At 43.0% G+C, this 27,701-nt stretch overlaps 1 protein-coding gene across 1 annotated transcript; it reads left to right on the plus strand.

Annotated features, from left to right (window-relative positions):
• poc1bl (POC1 centriolar protein homolog B (Chlamydomonas), like) lies at window positions 1-26,190 on the plus strand. Its single transcript, XM_015973311.3, has 11 exons — window positions 1-143; window positions 2,722-3,163; window positions 8,583-8,752; window positions 10,721-10,910; window positions 10,988-11,173; window positions 11,414-11,531; window positions 18,567-18,743; window positions 23,187-23,318; window positions 23,555-23,665; window positions 25,600-25,752; window positions 25,834-26,190. Exons 2-11 carry the CDS (start codon window positions 2,778-2,780, stop codon window positions 25,963-25,965), a joined length of 1,755 nt encoding a protein of 584 aa, XP_015828797.1. The 5' UTR covers window positions 1-143; window positions 2,722-2,777; the 3' UTR covers window positions 25,966-26,190.
• The last annotated feature ends 1,511 nt before the right edge of the window (window positions 26,191-27,701 follow it).

Below are 27,701 nucleotides of genomic sequence, written 5' to 3' on the forward strand. Positions count from 1 at the left end.
GCAGCAGCCCCAGTCCGGAGGAGAGGATGTGGGTATGCTGACATCTGCAAGCCAGCGGTTTAACTGGAAAGAAGAGTCAGGCTGACAGACAACCGCCTCAGAAAACTCCAGCAAACTCTGAGACATGTAACTTCTCCTCGAAGGTAAACTTCCTCCAGCCTCATCTCGTCTTCTCTGAACCGAAACTCCTTTCAACAATCCGCCTCGTTATCTTTTTAAGCACACAAATCCCACTGCTAACGCTGTTAACTCGTCTTAAATGCGTGTTTTACTTTTTATTTATTCCAAGACAGTTAAAGAAATATATTTTCGTTGTGAATATGATTTATACGGTACTCGTTACGGAAGTTTTGGTTTGTTATGCTTCCGCGTCTAAAAGCTGATATGAACACGGCCAGATTTCATAATGGGAAAGTTTCCTTCCTCTGTCTGTCAAGCAGATTTAGACTCGAACTCTGGATTTGGGTTGACAGATCAGGAAACCTGTTGCTGCACTCTCTCACTGTCTCCATGTATTAACTTCCTGTTAATGCCCAATAATAATAATAATAATAATAATAATAATAATAATAATAGTAGTAGTAGTAATAGTAATAATAATGAGAGAAGGGCTGATCATTTAGTCCAAGCTGTTTTATTTTATTTGGTTATCAGGCTGAAAATCCCTCCTTTCAGCTTGAAACCCTTCTCAGATCTGTCCTCCTGAATGGGGATCCAGTCTTCTAAAAGCTCACAAATAAAAAAAGACTCGCTCAGACATGAGAGATAAGTTTCCTTGGGTCAGCTGATGATTGTGCAACCCATTCCATGGTTTCTGCATGCTATATTACACCCTTTTACAGCTATTTACCTTTCTCCTTTGGCCGGTGGTACAATAAACCGCTCATTGACAGTATGCACTATACATACTATTCATTCCAGGATGAACAGTAAGAGCAAACGAGGGAAATGAGTCCAAATTCAAGCCTGCAGTAAAAGGACATTTATTAGTATCAGGATGATTGAAAATGCACATGTGAGTCCTGTGTGTCGGGATTCAGAGCTCCACCTAATCGCCCTCTGCTTTATTCTGCCAAAGCTCCCCGCTTTGGATATTAGATTCAGAGAGGACAGAAGGTGTGATGGGCAGCCAATAAAAGAGGGTTTTGTCTGCAGGCGTCTCTCCAGTTTGAAACCTCAGGAGTCCAGAGTCCTCTGGCCGGAGTCCAGGCTGGAGTGAAAATGCTGCCTTAAAGGACTCCTAGAGGAAATGAAGTTTTATTTGCATCCTGGTTGTATAGACGCTCACCCAGCAGCCCTCACATCTTTGTCTCTTATTGAAATCTGACTTGTTTTTAATAGAAAATGGGAAATTACCAGCATGGAGAAAAGGGATGCACCCTTGGTTAATGCTACACAGTTATGTGCTTGGATTCAGGATTAAGCTCTACCATTCATGACTGTTGAAATGATTGCATTTGTGCATCTACAAAGTTAACCGCCTCCTTTAATTCCTAATGAGCAAGAGCACGTTTATCTGCAAATGTTTGTTTTTGAATAGAAAAAAAAGTGGAATTTTGCTTTAGGCCGTGTTCTTTGTTAACCCTCTGGAGGCGGGCGTTGCAGATTTGTTAAAACCTACCTACCTGGTTACTCCACATACGTAGTTCATGAGCATTTTTTAACTCAGAAGTACCCCTGAAGGACTCAGTTGGAGCTATTTATACTTTATTTGTGTTATTTTTGTGTATTTTCTTTGAATTTGTGATTAGTTCACTTTATATTTTTTGAAGCATTTATAAAGTTTATTTGCAGATTAATAGTTGTTTATTTTTGTAGTTTGTTTTGTTATTTGCCTTTGTAAGCCAGTCAGGAACAATCTCCGGGTCATTTTGAATGAGTAGGCACTGGTATAGGACCAGCATGCACTGGGGTGGGCTATGGTTTTTTTTTTTACCAGAGCGGGAGAAGCAGCAGGAAAACAGGATCTGTGTTTTGCCAACCTGGAAAATAAAAACCTTGAAGAAAACGCAGCTTTCACGTTTGGACGTTGAACTTCTGCCTGCGTACGAAACGTTACCACAGTGCAGCTTTTAACGTTGGAAAATATGAAGTGAGATGACAAACAAAGGAACCGCCACTACAGACTTAGTTGTTCGTCCTTTTAGCAAAACTTATTTTGAGCCTGAGAGGGTTAAAACCTCATTTTTGTACTTTTTCATTTATTATGGAAGACAGATCAGACGTGTTTTATAGAAAATTTAAGGCCTTTAGGATTATTTTCTTTGTAAGAATTGAGTTAATGCAACAGCCCAAAGCAACAGCACAATTTCCTGTTTGTTTGTTCTTTATTCACACTCTGATGCGTTGTGGTAAAATAAAACAGAACTATTGCAAAGCTAACAGACACACCTCTCATAGTGAGTCACACACTGGATTTATGTAGCACATTGCTGCATTCCCAGCCATAATTTAGCTGCTTCCATCTGTGCAATTTGCATTTAATGAGCATCCTAATGCAGCTCCGAGCACGTGATTATGTTTATGATGTTGAAGTTGATTACCGCGGGTTTGGTCTATTTGAGCTGTGTCCTCAGGGTAATTGTGAATTTAGAGGCAAATTAGACTTCATCATCCTTGGATTGAGGTGTTTTTGTTGGATTAAAACTAATCCTGATATAAATCTTCTTGTAGATTGTCTTCCAGATAAAAAGTGATTTATTATTTTGTCTTTCCTCCCAGATGCTCGTGTCCTGACGGGCATCCTGACGCTTGGGCCCATCACAGAGCCCTTCATCATGAGGGGCCGCTGCTCTCGAAAGCTTGGCGTGTTAGCCAAAGCTGGCTTTTTGCTATGGCTGCTGTGGCTAGGCTATCTTCTATTAGCGCGATCGTCCTTCCCCTCCACTTCTTTTGGAGAGGATGAAGAGGAAGAGCGCGGTCTTCAGGCGAGGCAGCTCTCTCTAGAGGAGAGTGGTATAGAAGGGCAGCTGGCCAGGCCCTTGTATGTTAAACCACCGGCGGACCAGAATTCGCCGGGGGAGTGGGGTCGAGCCACTCACCTCACCCTCAGTGCAGAGGATAAGAAACACGAGGAGGAAACGGTGGAACGCTATGCCATCAACATCTTTGTCAGCGACAAAATCTCCCTCCATCGGCACATCCAGGACCACAGGATGACTGAGTGAGTTGATTGAAGACAAGAAGAACCTCTTTACTTTTACTGTTTTCTGTCATCTTTGACTTCTTAAATTCACAGCATTAAATCACTTTTGGGAAAGATAGCCTAATATCTAATGATAAAGATGGAGCATGAGATCGACCTTCAGATTGGTGCTGTGTCTGCAGAGATGCGGGCGTTGTACCGGTCTGTTGTGGTGGAGAGAGAGCTGAGCCAGAAGACAAAGCTCTCTATTTACCGGTCGATCTACGTTCCTACCCTCACCTATAGTCACGAGTTTTTGGGTAGTGACCGAAAGAATGAGATCGCGGAGACAAGCGGCCGAAATGAGTTCTCTGCAGGGTGGCTGGGCTCTCCCTTAGAGATAGGGTGAGAAGCTTGGTCGTCCGGGAGGGGCTTGGAGTTGACCCGCTGCTCCTCCACATCGAGAGGAGCCAGTTGAGGTGGCTCGGGCATCTGGTCAGGATGCCTCCTGGATGCCTCCCTGGTGAGGTTTCCTAGGCACATCCAACCGAGAGAAGGCCTAAAGGAAGACCCTGGACACGCTGGAGAGACTATGTCTCACGGTTGGTCAGGGAATGCCTTAGGATTCCCCCGGAGGAGCTGGTCCAAATGGCTGGAGTGAGGGAAGTCTGGGCCTCCCTGCTTAGGCTGCTGCCCCCACAACCCTACCCCGGATAAGCGGCCGAAAATGGATGGATGGCCTAATAAATCAGTACTTGTGTTTGACGATTACAACATGACCCCTTTTGTGTAGTACCTTCCCAGAGCGGCTCAACTTGGCTGCTCCTGGTTTTGAGTCGTTTCCACTAGATCTGTGGTTGTTGTCCCCTGTTTGATACCTGCTTCGATGTGGTTCCAAGTGTACCGAGCTGGTCCAAAAATGTCACGCCAGAATTATCCACGAATCAGCTAGGGAGTGGATACATTGGTTGTTTTAAAGGAACTACTCACAATTACAGTCCGACCCACAATCTTTCACAAATCAATATTAGAGTAATAGATACACCGAAACCAACACTTGAGACTATTTGAGGATGGTTAGGACCCAAAAATGCAGATACCCAGGATGACACGAGGCAGGAGTAGATATATAAAGAAAAAATCCTTTTATTTATAGGATGAACCCAAGCAAACATAAAACCAAAAGGGCAGGAAGCCAAAATCCAAAAATCCAGGACATGATCAGGAAATCCAAAAACACTAGGGAAACGAGCAGACTGACAGAATAAATCACAATGGACCGACACAACACAGAGACAAGACAGGGCTTCAATACACTGGGAGGAACAATTAGGGAAACAGGAAGCAGGTGTGTGGAGTGAGGGCTGGAGGGAAGGCAGGTGACAACAATTATCTAAATGGGGAAACAGAACCAGAGGAGGGCAGATAAACCTAAAACTATAAAACACAAAACTAAACCTAAAGACTGAGGGAAGGGCTCACACACACACACACACACCCACACACACACACACACACACACACACACACACACACACACACACACACCCACACACACACACACACACACACACACACACACACACACACACACCGAGCAGAGGAATGACACACACACCGAGCTGGGGACAAAGAGGCTGGAGCTACAAGGACACAGATCGTGAAGGAAGACCTGGAGGGGCTGGGGATGACTGAATGACACAGGACCTGGGAAGAATGATTTAAAAGGGCTACAAACAGAAGACACATAAATGAGATGCAGACAAAGGACACACGAGGGCGCTATGAGACACAAAAGGGGAATCTGGAGAGGGATGGAGAACATGAGGAAACACATGAGGGAAGACGCAGACCATGACAACACTGTGGTCCAATGAGGAAGTTCAGGCAAGGAAAGGATTCAGAGGGAGCTAGAAGGAAGAACGTGCACCAAGAGGGATTTTAAAGAGGTGTTGGAGCTTTTTTGTACGTTTGTTCAGTGTAATCCTTCCATTGTTTTGATTATTTTCCAAACACAGTTTGGTTTTTGACTATTTTTTGCTGACAAGTTTTGGCTAACTTATCAGTAAAAAAGGTAAAAACAAATCGTTTACGATGCTGCGTTTAGAAAAGAATTAAAACAATGGAAGATTTTGGAGCTGATGGCCTCTCATGGCAACTAGCGCACCCCAAAGAAATGCCGGGAGGAACTCAGAAAGTTAAAGAGCGATTAACACAACACGAAGGACCACAATGGCAGAAGCTGGTCAAACCACAACCCCACCCACTAGAGACGGTTTTGAGTCGTAATGGAAAACCACCCGAACCACGTAGAGTGGTGCTGAGTTGAGCCTCTGAGTAGGTATCGGGGGAAAAGACCAATAGACATTTAAAGCTACAATAGCAAATCTGCAAAACAAGCTAGCTTAAAACATGTTTATGCCTCTCAACTTTCTAACATAGTATAGCTAGGAATATATGATGGAGATGTGTTCCATTACCGGGGGCATGGCTTAGGGACAATAGAGCTCCGGGAGTTGACGTCACTTCTCCCAGCATGCAACAGTTCAAAACGAAACAGCACCATTTTGGCAGGCAGAAGCCGGCAGCTAGACTATTTGTTGTCATAAATCTCACACGGGAAATATGGTCAATTCCTGTTGTGCCCCAGGATGCCAGAACAGACAGGCACACGTCAAGGGAAGATCCTTCTACAGGATTCCCCAAGATCCGGAGCGCGTTGGATCATTGTAATAAAACGCGCTAGTGACCGGGCTAAAATGAAGCTGTGGGATCCCGAGAGTAAAGGATTTCACTTATGCAGCGACCGCTTCATATCAGGTACTTAAACCAACGTTTCCTCAACTGTGTATGGTATTTATTTTAAATGCTTTTATTACGATTCTTAGCGGGCTTCCTAAACTTATTTTGGCGTGGCTTTTTCTGTCTTATTACTCATAGCAACAAGTAAACATCATGTAAAACGTTGCCTCGTGAGTTCTGCGTGCTGCCGTTTACGTGTTTTATGATCATAGCAATTAACCGGCTAAGCTGTATTTAATTTTTAAGCAATGGTTGATCAACTGTCGGATCACACATAAAAAGCACTTTGGATTGCTATTATCTGTCTCACCGAGACAGATCTCAGACAGATCCTGAGACGCTCCTGCCTGACATATTTATTTTATTCACGGAAAAAAATCAGACTAGTGATTTCTCTTGGCGTTCAGTTTATACATTCAAACAGCACAGCACTCTATTTAAACTACTTACGTGTAAATCTGTTATTTGTCCATCCATCCATTTTCATCCGCTTATCCAGAGTCGGGTTGCGGGGGCTGTAGCGTCGAGAGGCCCAGACTTCCTTCTCCCCAGCCGCCTGAGCCAGCTCCTCCGGGTAAATCCCAAGGGGTTCCACGGCCAGGTCCAGTAAGAAGTCCGCTCCGACAGCTTCTGGCGTTTTTAAAAAGTATCCCAGGGACACGGTAAGGGTCGGAGATGTTTAGTCTATTTAATTTCTGACTCTATAAAACGATTTATTTGGTTTTAAAGTGTGAAGTAAACTCCAACGAAGTAAAATCCAAGCCGATCACGTTCATTTTGTTTACATTTGTTGCCTGCCAACATGGCGTCTACTAACTGAGAGCCACGTGGGGTCCGGAGCTCTATAGCCACTGTAACTGTGTTTGTGTTTAAAAGCCAGTTTGTTTTGCAAATGTCCTATTGCAGCTTTAATAAGTCTCACCTAATCTTATGCTCTGTGCAAATTTAATGTCGACAGCTAAGCCAACACCTTCTAGAGGCTTTAATGCTTGGCATGTATGAAACCTCACGCAGCAGTACCTCAAATCTCACCCGTAGACGGACGAGTGAAATCTGAACAAAAAAGAGTGAATAGAACTATTTCTCTGAATGCTAGAGACAACGTGAAGCAATCTGTGATGCGATGCTGTGTTTATTGAAGCTGGTGAATTGATTCTTTTTATCCTCAGCTATTCTTGGCCCTGCCACTGTGATGAAACACCGTGTGTCATGTCTTTTATTGGTAGTTTCCTCTTCCGCCCTTGCTCTATCCTTTACTAGCTCCTTTAATGAAAGCCAGATGTAGCTGTAGGAGAAACACCGATTGTGTTTGTTTAATGTGCCTCAAAGTGTACCGTGAGTGATTAGCGTGCTTTAGCAGTTAGTTAGCCTTTACATCTGAGTATCTAGGTAAAACTGGAGTAAACTCCTCTGCTACCACGATGCGTCCACAACTAAAGATGAAAAGATACTCTCCTCTCCCAAATGGTTTGAGAAAACTATTTGGGAGGTTCAAAGTCACGCCCCATGCCCATTCAAAGGTTGTGCTGAAGCATGAGATAACCTTTTCAAACCTCAGCAGTAGTTTGAAAAGAAATCCTGAAGCAATCGAGCACGAGTTAAACCTGTTGCATCTGAAGGATATTTCCGTAATGGTTTTTGTTTCCTCTGCTAAAAAAAAAGAACCTTTTTTGGGTTATAATAATAATAATAAAATTGTTCGTTATTGCTTATATTGGTTTAATTTTCCACCAGAAGGAGGAAGACATGTTAATACGACAGGATTCATGGGATCTTATAGTTTACCCATGGCTGAATTCTTACTCATAACCCTGACATTGAAGGCCAAGAAGCTTTATTTTCATAAAAGCAGCAGAAGCAATCATAAAGGTACGCCTTAGATAAGTTTGATGCACGTTCCGGTTACCCGCGATGCTCCAGAATCGAGTAGAAGACCAGCTGGCTATGCTCAGGGACCGGATTGGTATTTTCTGCATGTGCAAACTCAAGCTGGACTGTTTTCACGTAAATAGAAATCTGTAAATATTGCATTCTCACAGCCGTTTTCACTGCTCACAATCCACCGAGCTCAGAAAAGCTGCTTCAGATTTTTAGTTGTGATTGACGAGGACCCTCTAAACGGCTTTGACCCTAATCCTAATTCATTCTTACTCGTGTCAGCTAATCTTTGATGAGTTTGAAAACTACATCTGCTCGTTGCCTAATGACATCTCCAGTTTTGTGCCGTTCAGCATTTACCGGTGTCGACACTCTTACATCATGTTACATCATAAAAGCAGCGCCAAACGTTCCCCTTTCTGCTTCCATGCTCTGATGCTTCAATTTACACCTCTTCCCTTTTACATCCACTTTCGCTTTGATCCCTGAACACCTCCAGTTCTTTAGCTCTTTTTCTCTTCTCTCTCGCTGTGGCATGTTTCTCTTTGGTGTGATACCCCCCCCCCCCCCATTCTTATTTTCCACAGCTTTTTATTATTTTAATGGCTGCCGTCTGGATTAAGATCACACACCTTCTCCTGATACACAGGCAGCTAAAGCCTCTCAATCATGTGAACATGCTGTTTGCATTGTAAATATGTACCTAACATGTATACTTTTGCTAATGTCAACTCTCCCTGGCTTTCTCCACCCACATAAACACACATTCATACCTCAGATGCCGGAATAAGAAGTTTGACTACCGGCGCTTACCCACCACCTCTGTGATCATAGCCTTCTACAACGAGGCCTGGTCCACCCTGCTGAGGACTATCCACAGCGTGCTGGAGACCACGCCAGCCATCCTGCTGAAAGAGATCATCCTAATTGATGACTACAGTGACCGAGGTCTGACTCTGCCAATAAACCCAGGGTGACTTTTTGTCTTGTAAAGCAAACCGGGCGACAGGATTTTGTTTCACAGAGGCGTATAAAGAGTTCTCAAAAGCAACTCTGAATCAGACTGATTGGTAATTATCTGCTGAAACTATTCCAAAAACACATCACAGGGATAGTTTTATATATATTATTATATAGTTTTTATATATATATATATATATATAATGTTTTGGTGAAGCTGCTGCAGTCACTATTAAACCAAGTAGTTTGGTTGATTACATGCAGGTCGCTGCTCCAGCTCGTTTTCTCTGGAGGATTCGTGCTTGTGAGAAAGTCTGGTTTTGTTTTGCTCACGGGCATCAAACTCATTCGCATTTTGTTTTATGACAAAAAGTCAGTGTGAGGTGTTTGAACCTTCTGTGTCAGCGTTCTTTACTAATGGGAGATGTTTGTGAGACACAGCAGTAACAGTCCTGATTCAAATCCTGCACACTAGCTTTACACCAGGTTTAGTGAATGGAGCTTATTTAAGTATGGCAAGCTGATTAATCATAAAATAGTTAGACTCTTCAAAGAAAAATCTATAGTTATATTCTTCCACATCAAAATGGATATTTTTGCAATTTTGAATAGTTTTATTTATCTATGATCAACATTTTAAATGCATCAGTGGATAGATGATGGATGGATGGATGGATGGATGGATGGATGGACAAATGGATGGATGGATGGGTGGATGGATGGATGGATGGACAAATGGATGGATGGATGGATGGGTGGATGGATGGATGGATGGATGGATGGGTGGATGGATGGATGGATGGGTGGGTGGATGGATGGATGGATGGATGGATGGATAGACAAATGGATGGATGGGTGGATGGATGGATGGATGGGTGGGTGGGTGGGTGGGTGGGTGGATGGATGGATAAATGGATAATTGATGGATAGACAGACATATGGATGGATGGGTGGATGGATGGGTGGATGGATGGATGGATGGGTGGATGGATAAATGGATAACTGATGGATAGACAGACATATGGATGGATGGGTGGCTGGATGGATGGACAAATGGATGGATGGATGGACAAATGGGTGGATGGATGGATGGGTGGATGGATGGATAAATGGATAATTGATGGATAGACAGACATATGGATGGATGGGTGGATGGATGGATGGGTGGATGGATAAATGGATAACTGATGGATAGACAGACATATGGATGGATGGGTGGATGGATGGACGGACAAATGGATGGATGGATGGACAAATGGGTGGATGGATGGATGGGTGGATGGATGGATAAATGGATAATTGATGGATAGACAGACATATGGATGGATGGGTGGATGGATGGATGGATGGATGGATGGACAAATGGATGGATGGATGGATGGATGGATGGATGGATGGTCAGACGGGTGGACATCTAAAATGTTAATTTCTCAAAATAACATAATTATTTATGGAACACCTTGAGCTGAAAGCCCATCACACACTATGTAATATTGTAATATATATTACAACAGCCTGCCATATGTTGTAACTCTGACAATGATACCAGTTTATCTCAGAAACTGGTTATGGTAGTGGCTCATTGTGGAATCAGTTTTAAGACCCAGCTAGTCAGAGACATTACACCATATGACGACTTCAGTGAGCACCGAGCTGCTATTTCCTCTCCTCCTACCACCACAACCAACTGGAATGCTAGACTTGCCACTCCTGAAACAGAATGGCTTCAACAAGCAGGAGAACTGATGACTTCATTTCTTTTTATTTACTTTTAACCCAAGCTAAATTGTTTGTTCAATCAATGTGTCTTTTTATCTCAGCTATATTAGCCCAAAATACACAAAACCATTGAAAAGCTACATCAGTATCTTTAAATGAACAAAGGCAGAAAATGATGGTTATGTAAAAAGTATTAGAAGGGATTACTTTGGCATTTGTGTGATTTGTGTACCATAGGCTTCCTGAAATCCCAGCTAGCTGAGTACATCAGTAAACTACAACGAGTGCGACTCATTCGCACAAATAAAAGAGAAGGGCTGGTACGGGCACGTCTCATTGGTGCCACCTACGCTATTGGGGACGTTCTGACATTTCTTGACTGCCACTGTGAGTGCGTCCCCGGCTGGATCGAGCCTCTGCTGGAAAGGTGACCGATTTAGACAATCAGGAGCTTTCTGAATGAACTAAACTAAAAGTCTCACCCAGTTGTGGCTTTTTGTGCAGGATTGCTGAGAATGCCAGCACCATAGTGTGCCCTGTGATTGACACCATTGACTGGAACAACTTTGAGTTTTACATGCAAACAGATGAGCCGATGATTGGGGGATTCGACTGGAGACTCACCTTTCAGTGGCACTCTGTTCCTGAGGAGGAGCGCAGGAGGAGAAAATCTCGAACAGACCCAATTAGGTAGGGATGTGACCCGTTTTAAAAATACTTAGCACAAATTACTTTATCAGATGATGTATTCTTAATTTCAAAGTTGTCAAAAGCCTCTCACTACAAACATTCATCTGTCATCAGTATAATTTAGACAGTTTTCCCACCCATAACTGTGTGACTGTTCTTTAAACACCGAGGTTTCTTATGTTTTTTGCTAAATGAGAATTCTCATGATACAAGCTAAGTCTTGTCCCTGTGTGCATACAGATCCCCTACAATGGCAGGTGGGTTATTTGCAGTGAGCAAGGCCTACTTTGAGTATCTTGGCACATACGATATGGGCATGGAGGTGTGGGGAGGAGAAAACCTGGAATTGTCTTTCAGGGTGAGTTCACTTTGCTTAAATACTAGAGCTCCACAGAGTTATGTTGAAGCGTCCAATTCACAGTTTACATGTGTGTGATAGTCACATCTATGGTCCTGCTGCAATGTTGGAGGTAAAAAAAACCTCAATTTGTGACATACACTGTTTATAGTCAGTGAGGGAAAAGTTTTTAAAAACCACCTCTTCATGTGAAATATTGTTTGGGTTTTTTTCCATTGGCTATTTAATATGCGAGTCAGCATTATACTACACTGCAACTGATTAACACTACACACCTGAAAATAGAGGGTGGCTCTATTGACCTATAGGACAATAGTTGAAGATTTTACCACAGATGGGGTAACCCTTCACATATTAAATGAGGTAATATGTAGAGCAAACGCTTACAGATGTAGGTTTAGTGTGTTAACGGTTTGAAACTAATATGAGCATGGTATAAGAACTTTGAGATGTATGAAGAAAATGTAAAAAAATCCAGCTGTTGGGTATGTTGGACTGTGGACGTAAGATGTTGACTACTTTTTCTGAATACTTCAGTTAGACCCTCTCAGATGTAATAAATTAATTTTGGTTCAAGATGGTTCTGTTGTTTAAATGCTATGAGGGTCTGCATTCTGAATTGGACATTGTTTTGTATTTCTGAGTGATTTGACAAAGCGTTTACTATCTGCAGTTATGATTGTATCATGCTGCAAAATTTGCCAATTTGAGCCACTGAAATGTCATTTACCACTCATGGTGAATAAAACGCCAATGTTTTCATTGGCAACAACATAACAACTTGGCAGGAGTGCAGCATAACCTAAAGTGCCATTCCAGTCATTTGATGACAATTCTTTTTGCAATATTGCAGGGTTAGAAAACATCTCAATGTGATTCTTTTTCCAATACAGAGAAGCCGTACCAAATACCTCTTAAGGAAAAGTAATTAATCCATGAAGTTAAATTTACTGACACTTGAAAGGTTCTTGCGTCAAAAGAAAAGCTGTTCCTAATACTTTGTTTTTAATAAATGCTAGCTCACCAACAATCAACTAATCAGTCAATCACTCAAATCAATACTAATACTTTGTTTTTAATAAAAAAAAATACAGACTCAAAAACAGTTTCTTCCCCAAAGCAATAACTACCCTGAACTCACACATGCACTGATAACACAGCCCCCCACTTCCCACTTCCTCCATTGACCACCATTATCTGTTGATACCAAATTCCACGTGCAATAATTGTATATACATAACATTACTGTCCATATGTAAATAGCGCTGCAGAAGTGTCCCCCCCCACCCCCAGTATGTTTGTGTTACACTGAGTAGGAGATGCTCTGTATCTCACTTTACACCTGTATAGTGACAATAAAGGTATTCTATTCTGTTCTATTCTATTCTATTCTATTCTATTCTATTCTATTCTATTTTTAATAAATGCTAGATCACCAACCAATCAACTAATCAATCACTCAACCAACAAATCAATGCTAATACTTTTGTTTTTAATAAATGCTAGATCACCAGCCAACCAACTAACCAACCAACCAACAACCAACCAACCAACCAATCAATCAATACTCATACTCTGTTGTTAATGATGCCAGATCACCAGCCTATCTATCTATCTGTCTGTCCGTCCGTCCGTCCGTCCGTCTGTCCTATACTATGTTGGTAATAATGCCTGATCAATCAATCAATCAATCAATCAATCAATCAATCAATCAAACAATACAATACTAATACTAATGCCAGGTCAAAAACCAACCAATCAATGAATCAAAACTACTTTGTTGTTAATAAATACCAGATCACCAAAAAAACCTACCAAACAACTAACCAACCAATCAATCTTTATTTATAAGGCTTTTTACACCAAAGTGCTGTACACAATTAAAACCATGCACATTTAAAGATACTGACTATACCAACAATTAAAGAAATATAATAATGAACCATAAATACCAAAGGTAAAACAGCCTGAAGAAGTCTGGTCATCTGGTATTAAAAGCCATGGTAATAAAGATACATCAGGACATTTGTACCAGCTGGTTACAAACATCTGCTTTTATTGTGGCAAGAAGCTAAAAACTTAGACGTAGTACCTGTATAATACCTCAAAAGTCTGAGTTTAGGTTTTCTGCACCCGTCATCTGGTCCATAGAGATCCAAAACTTCTCACCTTCAGGTTTGTGTTTTTTTTCTTTGATAGGTGAGGTCATCATCACAGATTAAACTTTTTATGTCCTTTAAATGTCCTCATTAATGAAGGAATGCCAGTCAGATGGAAGTTATTTTCTTTCCAAAGGATAAAGCTTATTGGTGCAAGATACACAGACAGCCTTTTTTTAAGTTTGCACAGAATCCTTGTTTCAAGATTGAGCATTTACACATTGGTATGTCATTACAGGGTGATGTCTGCAGGCATCAGCATTTTAATAAAACATGCATACATCTTTAAGCACAGGATCATCAATACAAGGTGGCTCTGTGTGCAGCAGCAGAGTCTGATGCACATAAACCTTTATGTAAACCAAACCGCCTTCAGTTGGTCCAGAACTCTGCAGCGAGGCTCCTAACTGGAGCAAACAGAAGAGCTCACATCACTCCTATTCTGTTGTCTCTGCACTGGTTACCCGTTAACTTTAGAGGTCATTTTAGAATCCTGACTATAACTTTCAATGCTCTACATGGTCAGGCTCCTCCCTATATTACTGAACTGTTAAAGCCTTATGGGCTCGACACACAGGAGGCGACAAACGACCGCGATCAGCGAAATTTGTCACTGTCACTTTTATTACCTGACACACGGGAGGCGATCCACGGCAGCGGCCAGCGGCAAAGCCGTCTACGCGTTCTGTTCCATGGCGAAATCGAAACTTCCGTTGTTTTGTTTGGCTGTGTCAGGTTGGAGGGAATTAAGGTTATTTAAGCGGTTCAGAGTTAATAAAGTGGTAGATATGATGTTTCACAAGGTGCTGCTAGAGTTATGAGAAATCTTACTCCTGATTTTACTATAAAACATAATAATAATCAACTTCTCCTCCATGTTTGCTCGGAGACGTACGGAGCATCCTGTCCGCTCATTGGTCAGTGAATGAAACCTGCGTTGATTGGTCCTTGTCCGAGCGACAGCGATGAAAAGTTGAAAATATTTCAACTTTCTGGGATCACGTCGCTGGGTCACCTGTGCACGACATGTGCATGAGCGCAAAATTTCACACGCACGTTTTTTGCATTTCGCTTGGTAGGAGGGAGACCCGCGATTATCGCTTTGTCGTGCATGTCTCATTGAAAATGAATGGAGGAGAGGCGATGTCGCCTCCAGTGTGTCGAGCCCATTATGCTCTAACCCGAGCCCTCAGGTCCACACACCAGAACCTTCTAGAAGTTCCAAAGACCAGATTTAAAAGTCAAGGTGATCGCTCCTTCCAGACTGTTGCACCCGGACTCTGGAATGATCTTCCTTACACAGCGTTGACAGTCTGGACACTTTTAAAAAAACAGCTAAAAACTCTTTTATTTAAAGCTGCATTTACCTAAATCTTTTACTTTCTTATTTTTAACTCAAATTTGTAATATTTCATCTGTTTATGAAATTTTATAATTTTATGACAATTTTTTTCTGATGTGAATCTTTCTGTTTTGAGATCATTATGATTTTATATTTTGTTTTGAATGTGAAGCACTTTGTGATTCTATATCTGTGATAAGTGCTATATAAATAAAATGTACTTACTTATTTACTTACTAAACATTTTGACAGCCCCTGTGCCTTTAAAGCCTTGGGCCCCCAGGATGGGAAGTACTCAACAGTCTAATGGGACACACATCAGCATCTGCCACTCAGTCAGAAACTCATCCTGACTAAAAACGTACAACGATGCCATCGTTTTTCACTTCCTTGCATCACTCCAGATGATTTCAGGCTGTTTTCAGAATTGTAAATGTCTTTATTCACAGCAGTAAGATGAATGTGCGCTCACCCCGAGGGACGTGTTTCCTATGTGGAAATAAAAACGCACCTCTCTTTCTCTCTCTGGGACTGCTTTGCCCTACATAATTTATGTTTTCTGAATTGGTTTCAGGTTTGTTTTGGGAGTGCAGGGTTAAAATTCCTGATGAATTGAGACGGGTTGGACCTGTCTTGTCTTGTTAAGGTCGTTCAGCAGAAGGCGCACGATAACAGATTTGCCTCGTGTAATTAGAGCATTGCTGAACTACAGAAAAAACCCTTTGATTTTTAACTGATGTGTTTTTATTTACTTTTTTCTGTGATGCAAGTCTTGCATAGTAATCTGATACCATAATTCAGGATTATGTCACAGTGCAGAAGCAGGGGTTTTGTTTTTGCGGTAAAAACGAGGAGTGAGAACAGTTATTTTGAAAACCTCTGATCAGTCCTCTAAAATGTGTTGTTTCATCCTTTTTAACGTTTGCATTTTATTTAAACTCAGAAATCTGTCACAGTTTCAGCAAAGGTGGACATTTTACAGCCCAGACTGCAAACTGCAGTTTGAGATAAAGCTATGATGCGGGATTATACCAAAGTGGAAGGCTAGAGGAGTAAAAGATGTTAAGCAGTGAACATTTTATGGCCGGTAGCTGCATGAATAAAGCCTTTAGTCTGGTATTCACAGAGTAGAACGTCGCTGACAGGAACTGAAATCTGAACAGTTGCCAATCTCACACTCTTAAAAGCTCTTTGGTGGTCTTAGCAGGATGTATATTAAATGTCACCGAGTAGGTTTTAATGCCTTTGACTGATTCTGAGCACTCAGGCGTACTGCCTACACGATACTTTCCTCCTTTCAGTTGCACAGACGCCCGTACATGCCTATAGTAGAATTGATTTATAATGGGGGAGGGGGGGGGGTCCAAGCTTTGTGTCCAAGCTTTCTAGCCTGGCAAGCCATCCTATATATGTGAATACTACTGTGTCTTTCAAACTGTCTCCACATGCTATTGGGCGACGAACAACATGACATACTCACCGCTACAGATGTCCATCAATGGAGCAGTCCACTATACGTAGTCAAAAATGCAAATATATCCTTTTTCTAAATGAAGGACTTATTTTCGTCTATCTGCTCTTGACTGAAAGAAAAGCCCAAGTCTAAATAGTCCAAAGTTGATGCCAAAGTCTTTCAAATGAGCCACCGCCATCTTATTTGTTCTGCTCTGTTCTGCATCATCCTGCCCGCCAAACTGATAGAGCGCTGTGACTGGCAAGACATGAAACTGTTCAGGCCAATGGCTGACCTGCTGAGGCTATACTGGCTAGAACGACATGCAGAGCAAAGACCTTTTGCTTTGTTACAGTCTGTCTTGGTTTCTAGGCTAACAGAACCCAACACCCTTAGAGCTTTATAGCTCAGGTAGAATTACCAGTAGACACATTATTCAGAGTTTAAATAGGTCACAGAAGATTGGATTTAGCATGACTGAGTTGGTATAGCAACGTATTTTGTCATTTTACTACAACTGCAAATCAGTTTTACCATTTTAAAAGAGTTTGGTGTTAAAATTTTGAGCTGTCTAAACATCCTTCACATTTTCTCTTACCCAGGCTTTCCACCAGCTGCGTAGTGCCGCGTAACAATCAATTCAGTTCAATTCAAGTTTATTTATATAGCGCCAAATCACGACAAGAGTCGTCTCAAGACACTTCACATAATAAACATTCCAATTCAGGTCAGTTCATTAAGCCAATCAGAAATAATGTTTCCTATATAAGGAACCCAGCTAATTGCATCGAGTCACTGACTAGTGTCAGTGACTATACAGCAATCCTCATACTAAGCAAGCATGCAGCGACAGTGGAGAGGAAAACTCCCTTAAACAGGATTCCACCATGATATCAGCGGCACGTTCGTTCCCATCAGGAACGTTTCAGACAAGAATCTGCAGCAAAAGCATTCCACGCAGCTGGTCTCTCGAGGTCATGAAAGAGAATAACAAGATCACATGTGATTTTGACCTCTCACGTAATAACAAGCAAAGAAAAAGACAGCGGTGTGTTTTCTAAATGTCTGTTCATCTCCTGTTCTTTTTGCCTCGGCTATCGAGGCACCACAGGTCACTCACTCAAAATCTGTGTGTCTTTTATTTTGAAAGTTGCCAGATGATTTACACTGCTCCCGTGTTTGACTTCCTGTCTGGCTCCATCTGAGCTACTGAGCTTGACGCATTTTGGAAACGTAGCATAGTAAAAAATAGATCCGACGTGTAAATTTAGCAGAGCAACGTCATTGTGCTTTTGGGACGTGTCCAAGACTCACTGGAAACACACCCATGGAATATAACTGCCGCTGTTAGCTGCTTATTACGCTTGGTGAATGTTCTGCAACTAATACGCATCTGGTGAAAGCGGAGATGACACTGTCAGTTCATACTTCCACCTGGTTTGTCTCTCGCTGAAACTAGAATCATCTCAAAAACTGACTTGGTTTAAAGCTTTTGTTTCTTCTTCCTTGTTTCCTTATTGTAGTCAGACGCAGTTGTGTGGTTACCATGGTGACCCTAATCAGCCACTGGCTGCAGCCCAACATTTCTTTAAAAACTGTTCTTTTTGCTATTTTCATAAAATGTATGCATCAAAAACACAATTTGTCCCAAATGACTATCGGGATTCATAAGGGAAAATATGTAAAGCTGTTTTCTCACCGTTCCACCTAACGTTTCTAATGGTATTTCATATTTTATTTGGGGCTTTATTTGAGCTGTTAACGTTTCATGTTGCTGACAGACGGCTCTACTTGAGCAAACATTGGTCGACAGTCATTTCTCAGACGTGTGTGAGCTCGCTTGTGCGTGAGACTGCACCCACATTTGTAGAATTTGATCAGAATGCTCAGCTAGCACCGGCGTACACCTTCAAATGCTCCGGGTTAATAATAAATGAACATAACAATGTAATATTGTGGCAGCAGACAGGATATTTCCCACAAATTCCAGATTGTCACTCAAGCAGAAAATGATTGCATAAAAGAGTCAGTCACAGAAATGTAACCATATGCAAGTATTTTAGATTTCTTTGCTCTTGCAGGTGTGGCAGTGTGGAGGCAGTTTGGAGATCCACCCCTGCTCTCATGTGGGCCACGTGTTCCCTAAAAAAGCCCCGTACGCTCGGCCCAACTTCCTCCAGAACACGGTACGAGCTGCAGAAGTTTGGATGGACTCTTATAAACAACACTTCTACAACAGAAACCCTCCTGCCAGAAAGGTCAGACTCTCAAACAAAACAACTTTTACTTGTATCAAGTGCAGCTTGTTGCTTTTCTAACAGTGAGTACTGTAGAAAGTGACTCGTGCTCAATATTTGATTTTTGACGTCCAACACAAGTTACCTGTCTAGATGTCAGCATATGATCTCCCTCTGTCTGCATCACTGGCCCATTTAAGTGTGTGTCTGTCAGGGCTTTGGAAAGGTGTGTGTGTGTGTGTGTGTGTGTGTGTGTGTGTGTGTGTGTGTGTGTGTGTGTGCATTGCCTCTCAGGTCTCACCACTGGGCACCATAAAAAATTCATGTATCTCAGTTACACCCATTTCAAATAAAGTACATTATTAATGTCTGGGATCTTTGATCAAACAATAAATTAGCTGGTCAGAGGGAGATTGAGCACAGCATGGCCAGAGTTTAAAAGAACAGCAGCTGATGATATTGTTGAAATTATTCTTGAACATTCCAGTGGAATAGCTAACTTTTCTGATAAACCCACCTTTTCCTCCTTTTACTCGTCTCTTGTTTTGTGATAATCACCATTTGCAGGAGAAACAGGATCCCCAGTGCTAAATGTGGTAAAATGGTAAATGGCCTGTATTTGATATAGCGCCTTCTAGAGTCCTGGAACCCCCCAAGGCGCTTTACAACACAACCAGTCATTCACACATTCACACACTGGTGGGGATGAGCTACGATGTAGCCACAGCTGCCCTGGGGCGCACTGACAGAGGCGAGGCTGCCAAGCACTGGTGCCACCGGTCCCTCCGACCACCACCAGCAGGCAAGGGGGGTTAAGTGTCTTGCCCAAGGACACAACGCCAGCGACAGACTGAGCGGGGCTCGAACCTGCAACCTTCCGATTGCGGGGCGAGCTCTTATCTCCTGTGCCACCGTCGCCCAATAAAGCTAAAGGCTACTGCAACTGAACAGTAACACAAGCTAAAGACATAGTAGTTTTGCTGCTGCATCGTTATGAATGGAGATAAAAATTGAACCAATTCAGCAGAAACCAACTTTTTACTTCTTTTTTGTGTAAAAGAAAAAACTGAACCACAGATACGGTTAGAAAAGTAGCATCAGCAGTTGATTGTTTATTACTGGGTTTTGTGACAACTATTAATTGTCATGTTGCGTGGTAGAAACCCACGACATACAGAATCAGTCCACAAGATCAGGTAGGAATTAAAAACAACAACAAACATGTGTTTACATGCAGCCAGTAACCCTTTTAAAACCCGAATATTCACAATAACCCGGTTCCGCAGGTCCATGTAAACACCGCCAGAAACCCGGTTACTACACCTGGGGTAACCCTTTTCTAACCCGAATGTTTGGTCGTGTAGACGCATATCGGGATATCCCCATCAAAGAGTGTGTTCTGCGCATGCTCTGTTCACAAGGAATCTTGGTCTTTTGAGTAGCGAGACGTCTTGTATGCGCCAGAACACCGGAAGTAAACAACAAGTTGGGAGCAACATGGCGAGTCGCGGCACAGCACCACACTTTGAGTGATGAGGAGACCTCTGTCTTCATCGGTCTGGTGAAAAGTATGAACATTGTGTCTTTTGTTGACGGCCGAAAGTACAGAGACAGCGAAATATGACGCATGTTGCGTCTGGACGTAGTCCATACGTCCTGACGCTACCCCAACGTCCGCATTTAAATCGGGTTCTGCAAGTTAGGGCTAACTCTTTCTATTTGTGCTTGTAAACGGGTTATTCTGATCAACTCAGAAACCCGAATACCGACCTTAACCCGATCATAACCCGGATATTGGCTGCATGTAAACGTAGTAAAACTACGTATTTATAAAACATAATATTTTATTAGAAAAAGGTTGAACTAACGGCACAGGGGGAAGTCCTGCTGGGTTCTCCAAAGCGGGGTACGGATACGGGCGGGGTGATCTAGAGACAAAAGGTGTTAGATCTGGTCCTTTGAGATCCTGATGGATAAAGGAGTTTAGGGACTTACGGTCAGGAAGAGGAGGAAGCTCGTGAGGGGAGGAGGTCCGGTCCGGGGTGCTTACATGAGACGAAATCCACGGGGGTAAACCTGTACACAAGGGCTGAGGGAGCTGAGCATTGATGGCGCTGAAGATCCAAGGAGCTGAGGGTGGGCAGTGGAGAGTGGGGAAGCCAGGGATGGACTGAGAGATGAAGTGGTGAGTGTCTGAGTCCAGGTCGGAGGCGTTCAGTTGTTGGTGTTGGTAGGAGTCTGCAAAAAGAGAGAGAGAGAGTGGGAATAAACAAACGTTCTGAAGGCTGAGCTGAAATTCTAAGTCTTAAACTAGTTATCTCGAAAACAGCGGCTGTGATGATCTGGTACCCAGGTTGAGCTAATCATCCAGCTAATGAAGACGTCTCTCAGTCGCTTAGATATCCCTGGCAGGCTGGTGATCTGCAGCTTGTCCCACTCCCTGACGCGCCCACCTGCAGGAAGAAAGGCTCAGAGCAGATTAGTGAGGAGAACCACCCCAGACCGTGACATTATTATGTCGCCAGGTGAACTAGACCAAACTCTTGCTTTGCAAAGTTTGGTCTAGGAACGCTCCACTGGAACCTCTGCAGCCCCCAGCAGCATCCTGGCTGGCCAATCACAGCTCTCTAGAGGAGTTTCAAACACATAGAGAGCTGTGATTGGTCCATAATGGTGGGCCAATCATAGCGCTCTATCTGCTTTGTGAACCAATCACAGTGCTTTATCTGCTTTGTGGGCCAATCAGGACCCTCTATTCGTCTTGTGGGCGTATGATGAAACAGGGTGGAACAAGATGGCGACAGCTCATTTGAAACGGCTTTTACATCCATGTTGGACTATTAGAACTTGGGCTTTGTTAGAATCAGGAGCAGACAGATGTATTTAAGTTCTTTATTTAGAAAAAAGGATGTCATTTTACCTTCTTCAATTGCGGACCGCCTCGTTTACCAACATCTGTCAATGAAGCGTTGCCAGACTAAATAATGCCAGGCTAATTATTATGTGGTTTCAGTCTGAATGTTGCTGAGAAGTTAGCTGTGAAATTAGCAATGAAAATTTTCACTGGCAGCAAGTCTATGAGCGAATTTTTATGAAAACTCTGATAAACAGACATTATAAACAAAGGTCATGTTTAAATTTCAGTCTTTGCTAACAGTCACAGAATACTAGAGGTTTTATATTCTGTCAGCACTCAGATCGGGAGCTTAAGTAAAGTTTTCCACATTTATTCCTAATTTTGTTTCAGTGTGGCAGAAATTATCCCCCTATTTGGGAAATTACAAATGGGGACTTTTTGCGTAGAACCATCTCTAACCTCTCCAGGCTTCGGGTTTCGGAGCTTCTCAGCTTATAGCCTGAGTGGGGGGTGGGTGGCCGCGGCCAGATCCAGCTTGCTTTCTTAAAGCGACAAAGCCCTGAAACGGCTTATTCTGGAAGGTATTGAAAATGCCAAAACCCATTTTTGTGAGTATCCTGCTTCTATTAACACATCAAACAGGAAAAACCCTTTTATCTGTTGTTTGTCAGTGTTTAGTTTTAGGAATTATGCGCTTAGAATAAACCCTGTAAAAAATTCCCCTGTTTGTGATGTCACAAATAGGGAAATTAGCATAAAACAACCTCCCACATGCAAGAATGACTACTCCAAGTCCCTCCTGGACATCAGTGCTTCTCATCTTGTAGCAGCCTATCAGGTGATGAGTGGGCGTGGCCAACTCCAGGTTGTTTTCTTAAAGTGGCAGCCCTGAATTGGCACATTTCAGAAGGTACTGAAAATGTCGAGATTAAAACTCATGAGATCTCTTTATGTTAGAGGAATCTAGTGCAACAAAATTGATAAACATATTTTTTATCAACCATATAACTATTGTAACGTTTAAAATGTTACAATATGTCTCCTTTGAAGGGATTTTAGGTGCAAGTGTAGTGTTTACAAATAGTTACTATCAACTTCTGTAGGATGGTTCTGAGCAGCCTCCGTTCAGAGAAATAGCTTTTACTTCCTGCAGGCCTGAGAGGGTCATCTACAGCAATGAGCTCTGGATCTGGTTCCATTTGGACCATCTTCCTGCAACAGGTTCGATAATGAATTATATTCTTTTTACTTTTACACAGAAACACACCTAAAATGGTGATTAAATCCCTTTTAAACATGACTGTTCAAAGCAGGCCAGCGTGCATGTTCCGGTCCCTCCACCGCTGCCACGTCTGAGTCTGTCTACTCCACAGTGAACTCTAAACAGAGTGAAGTGAAGTGTCAACAGGACTCGGCACAAGAACTGACAATTGGCAGACGCATTCCCCCCGATCCTCTAAATGTCAAAATACTGTCAAAGACTCTCGGATGTTTGTGGGTGCCCATTTTTGCTGCTTGCAACACATCCGCATTAGGAACAGGCCTCGACAGGTGTCACTGCAACAACAGTGTTTTTTACTGCTGTGACTGAAAACTGTGCTTTACAGGAGACCTATGGGGATATTTCAGAGCGACTGCTGCTGAGGGAAAGGCTGAAGTGCAAAAGTTTCGACTGGTATTTGAAGAACATCTACCCTGACTTACATGTCCCCGAGGACAGGGGAGGCTGGCACGGGGCTGTGAGTGTCACCAAGCACACAATGTATCTGACTGATCATTTCTCATGTGAGCAAAGGATTTAGATGTTTTTTATTTTTCACTTCAGTCAGAGTTGTTGTTTATATTTGCAGCTGTGTGTGACCTTTGCAGTCTGACCTGCCTGCAGGGAATTAAACCTAGAAAAGAGGCTCCTCACAAAAGTCGATGGGCTCTGTCAGCTCTTTATTGTTGATGGTAATTGTTGCTCTGTTTACAGATCCATAGCTCAGGGATTCAGTCAGAGTGCCTTGATTACAACGCTCCAGATCACAACCCCACAGATGCCCAGATTTCTCTGTTCGGCTGCCACGGCCAGGGAGGCAACCAGGTACGCATTTCTTTGGGTTCTTCTTTCCTCCTTTGTGTCTTTTGTGCTTTTTACCAATCAGAAGGTCGGTGCTTTAGCCTTTTTTTTGTTATGTAACACATTTAAAATGACACATGCCTTCTATGAGCCAACTCCCACTTTAGATGGTTTAGAAAACAGCACATAATCTGTCTCTGGGCGCTTATTTAAAACAAGAGTCAGGTAGAAGTCAGACTATGTCCATCTTCCATCTGTCTGGCATCTCTCATTACCCCGTTGGTGTGCTGTGTTGCTGAAAATCAGTGTTTCACTAGCTCCTCTGTGAAACAAAAACCAGCCTCCTGCTCCATCTTCCCTACCCCACATAAGAGCCAGGCTCCATTTGAAAGATGCATGAGCCTCACAGGCAGGGTGCACGGCGCAGCCTGGGTGAATAAGTCAGAAGCCAGAAGGAGCTGCCAGGATGGAGCCTTTTTGATGGAAATGACCATCGCCGGCCTCGATGAGCCTGAAAGATGCATGAGGTGTGAAGAGGAGGATGAAGATTGATTACCTGAGCCTCTGTTGCACAGGGAGCCCCGGGAGTGTTTTGTCCCATGAGGTCAGTTTGTTGAAACGACACCTGAGAGGAAGAGTTGGGTTTGTCTTCATGTCTCTTTGACTGAGAGGGCCAAGCCCTGCTCTTCACTGATGGGATCGCTTGACGGCACGCCATGTGACGCTGGCTTGGTGAGGACACGATGCCTCAGTAGATGAAAGTAAACACCTGTAGAGAAACCAAAGGAGGAAGTGGCTTTTTAAAAGTCTTTTTACGTGATAGTTGCGGTAGCCTGGCAACCCATCCTATATGGTTGAATCTATAGTCAGAACATGATCTCCAGCCCTCACTGGAGTGGCTCACAGCCGAGTGTAAAGCAGCTGGGATGAGAATCAGCTCCTCTAAATCAGAGACATTCATTTTGAGTCGGAAAAGGGTAGAAGGCCTTCTCCAGGTCAGGGATGAGGTCCTGCCCCACGTGGAGGAGTTTAAGTATCTCAGAGTCTTGTTCACGAGTGAGGGAAAGATGGAGCGGGAGATCGATAGGCGGATTGGTGCTGCGTCTGCAGCGATGCGGGCGTTGTACCGGTCTGTCGTGGTGAAGAGAGAGCTGAGCTGGAAGGCAAAGCTCTCGATTTACCGTCGATCTGCATTCCTACCCTCACCTGTGGTCATGAGCTTTGGGTAATGACTGAAAGCATGAGATCACGGAACAAGCGGCCGAAATGAGGATGCCTCCTGGACGCCTCACTGGTGAGGTTTTCCGGGAAAGTCCAACCAGGAGAAGACCTGAAGAAAGACCCGGGGCACGCTGGAGGGACCGTGTCTAAGACTGGTGCCCCCGTGACCCGTCCCCTGATAAGCGGAGGAAAGTGGATGGATGGATCTCGCCACAGCCCATAGACAGACCTTGGTCATGGGGTGGAATAAACAGTTGTCTTTCAAACTGTCTGCATGTAATTGGACAGTGCTAGGACCAATAAAAGGAACAATGTGATATTCAAAGCGACGGAAATCAGTCAGTGGGGCAGTCCACCATACACTGTCGAAGAAGAAGAAGCAAATACATACCTTTTCAAAATAAAGGCCTCAAGTTCCTCTGTCTTCTCATGCCTCAAAGAAAAGCTGAAATCAAAATCGTCCAAAGTTGATGCCAAAGACGCTTCAAATTAGCGCCATCCCTGGGACGACGCCATCTTAGTAGTTTTTCTCTGCTGCAGCTTTGCCCCAGATCCCTTCCAAATTCTCTCTACAATTGTAGAGCGCTGTGATCGGCCCAGCCTAAACTTAGCTGAACCAGTGCTAGACCTGCTGAGGCTACAGTGAAGCGTGGCTTCTGCTACGGTTGCTCTAGCTCTAGGCTACTACAGAGCTGCTGGTCTGTTTTTGAAACGAATGTCCATTTTGCACGTTGCAGTACTTTGAATACACGTCTCAGAAGGAGATCCGCTTCAATTCAGTGACGGAGCTGTGTGCTGAGGTACTGGAAGGACACACCTCCATCACCATGAGGCACTGCCCAGGTGACGCGGAGCTGAAGCCTCCCAGCATCCTCTGGGAGTTCAGACATGTGAGGCACACAACTCACTTCTACAAACCGCGAGTCTTTCTCAGAAATCTAACCCAAAATGTCTGCTGCCATCGTTTTCAGGACGGGACCATCTACCATCCTAACTCAGACATGTGCGTGACCTCCTACCGCACAGAAGAGGGTCGCACGGACGCCCAGATGGGACGCTGCAACCCGGATGACAGGAACCAGCAGTGGAAATTTGAGTGGTAGAAAGGAGGAAGCGGCGAGGAAAAACTACAAGGGACCTTCTTGTGATGTTGTGCACTAGTTACCGAAAAGATCTTCCTCACTACCAACGTCTGCACTCAATTCAAATGGGAATAAGAAACCAAAATGCCTTAAAAGACTGTTGTTCGCCCCATTAAGTGTCTTTATGCCCTCATGAATGAGTGCAATGTGAGGTTTTATCTGGTTCTTTCTAGAACATCAGCTCCTTTTTATCCATGTGCCTCTGCAATGAAAGACAAAAACAATATCCCGCACACCCGAGATGTCCTCGGTGGGGATTATGTGATATTCCTGCACAAAAAGTCCCTTCTAGAGCTGCAAAGTCACATTGCACTGCAAACTTTTATAAGAGATGACTGTTGCTCTTGCTCGTTTTTATGGTTTCAAATTTTAAAAAGAGGGTGAATGTTTGCTGCTGAAAGACGTTGTGCTCAGAATGTGAGGTCCGCAGCATCGTGCCTTCCTAACACGCCCCGTCATGCGAGGAGGCAAACACAGAGACGGCGCTGTGGTCTCACTGAACTGCTCCTCCATTCGATCCCTCGCCCGTGGTGCCAGTTTTGTGGCAGAGTGATGCCTGAACAAGTCTTGAAGAATTCATTAAGCTTTTGAACTAAGTGCGTTTTGCCCCAGAGAGCTCAGCGAGCTGACAGGAATGTTGTGATCTATTCTTACCTGCTGTGTAGGATTAAAATCACCCTCTAAACCCATCATTCACGTGGCCTGTGAAAACCTGACAGCCTAAAAACAAACACAACTAGAGTGTGTGTGCCTAACTGCAATGTGCCCGTGGGTGCCAAATTTATTTTGAGCCTGTGTGATCTGAACTTGAAACTGCATCAGAAACACTCCTGTGTTGTTTTTCAGCTTGTTTGTGTAAGTTTACACCTGGATTCAAACCTGCAACAGCTTTATTTACTCAATTCTGATTCTCACTGGGACATGTTTGCAGTCACAACCGCAGGAATGGATGCAGGTGGACTCCAGCTGTGTGTAAATCATGCTTGGGTTAAGGGACCAAAACTACTGATGATGATGGATGCCGTAAGAAATCGAGTTATTCAAAGAATAAAAACTACCCACAAATATCAGTGTTCATGTTTTTATTGTTAAAAGCAAACATCCAGGTAGTTTGTGCAGATGAATGTACTTTTTTTATTTTTATTCAGTCAAACTGTAAAAGCTGCTGTCCTTTCCGTCCCGCAGATCAGATCATTCATAGTCATGTATCGCCACCTACCGACAGCAGAGCACATTACACTGAGCTGATGCCTAAAAGGAGAAGAAATGTAAAAATCCTTTCAAATATTTTTTCCTGTTTTTGGCTAAAAAATAATACTAAAAATCACAACATACTTTTACTGTGTTTTCACAGTTTTTTGTCAAATTTTAATGAGCAAAAACCAAATAAATTATTACTTTTTTCATTAAAATGAAGAATGTTATATCGCTCAATCCAAACATCTAATCCAACAGTGCAACAAACTTTAAAAATCTGAGTAACATTCTTTATGCTAATTTAAATTTTGTGCTAAAATAACCCAAAATGTACCAAATCCACAGGAAACAAGTCAGTAGCAGGACGTGCTAAATGGAGCGCAGGTTGTTTTTAGATGGATGTAACCGAATGTTCCAGAGTTTCCAGTTTGGCAGACAGGCTGCGGGCAGATTAACAACAGGTATGTATCTCTTGAAACATAAAAAGAAAAAACAAGCAG

This window comes from Nothobranchius furzeri, chromosome 19 (assembly GCF_043380555.1).
Source record: "Nothobranchius furzeri strain GRZ-AD chromosome 19, NfurGRZ-RIMD1, whole genome shotgun sequence".
NCBI lineage: Eukaryota > Metazoa > Chordata > Actinopteri > Cyprinodontiformes > Nothobranchiidae > Nothobranchius > Nothobranchius furzeri.

What these genes read in the sequence shown, in the direction of transcription:
- poc1bl (XM_015973311.3), top strand. Translation starts at nt 2,778, where the DNA reads ATGAGGGGCCGCTGCTCTCGAAAGCTTGGCGTGTTAGCCAAAGCTGGC. An exon ending in GAAACCCTCCTGCCAGAAAG is followed by an intron (nt 18,744 to 23,186) that starts GTCAGACTCTCA and finishes TGTGCTTTACAG; the next exon opens with GAGACCTATGGGGATATTTC. An exon ending in GGGGAGGCTGGCACGGGGCT is followed by an intron (nt 23,319 to 23,554) that starts GTGAGTGTCACC and finishes CTCTGTTTACAG; the next exon opens with ATCCATAGCTCAGGGATTCA.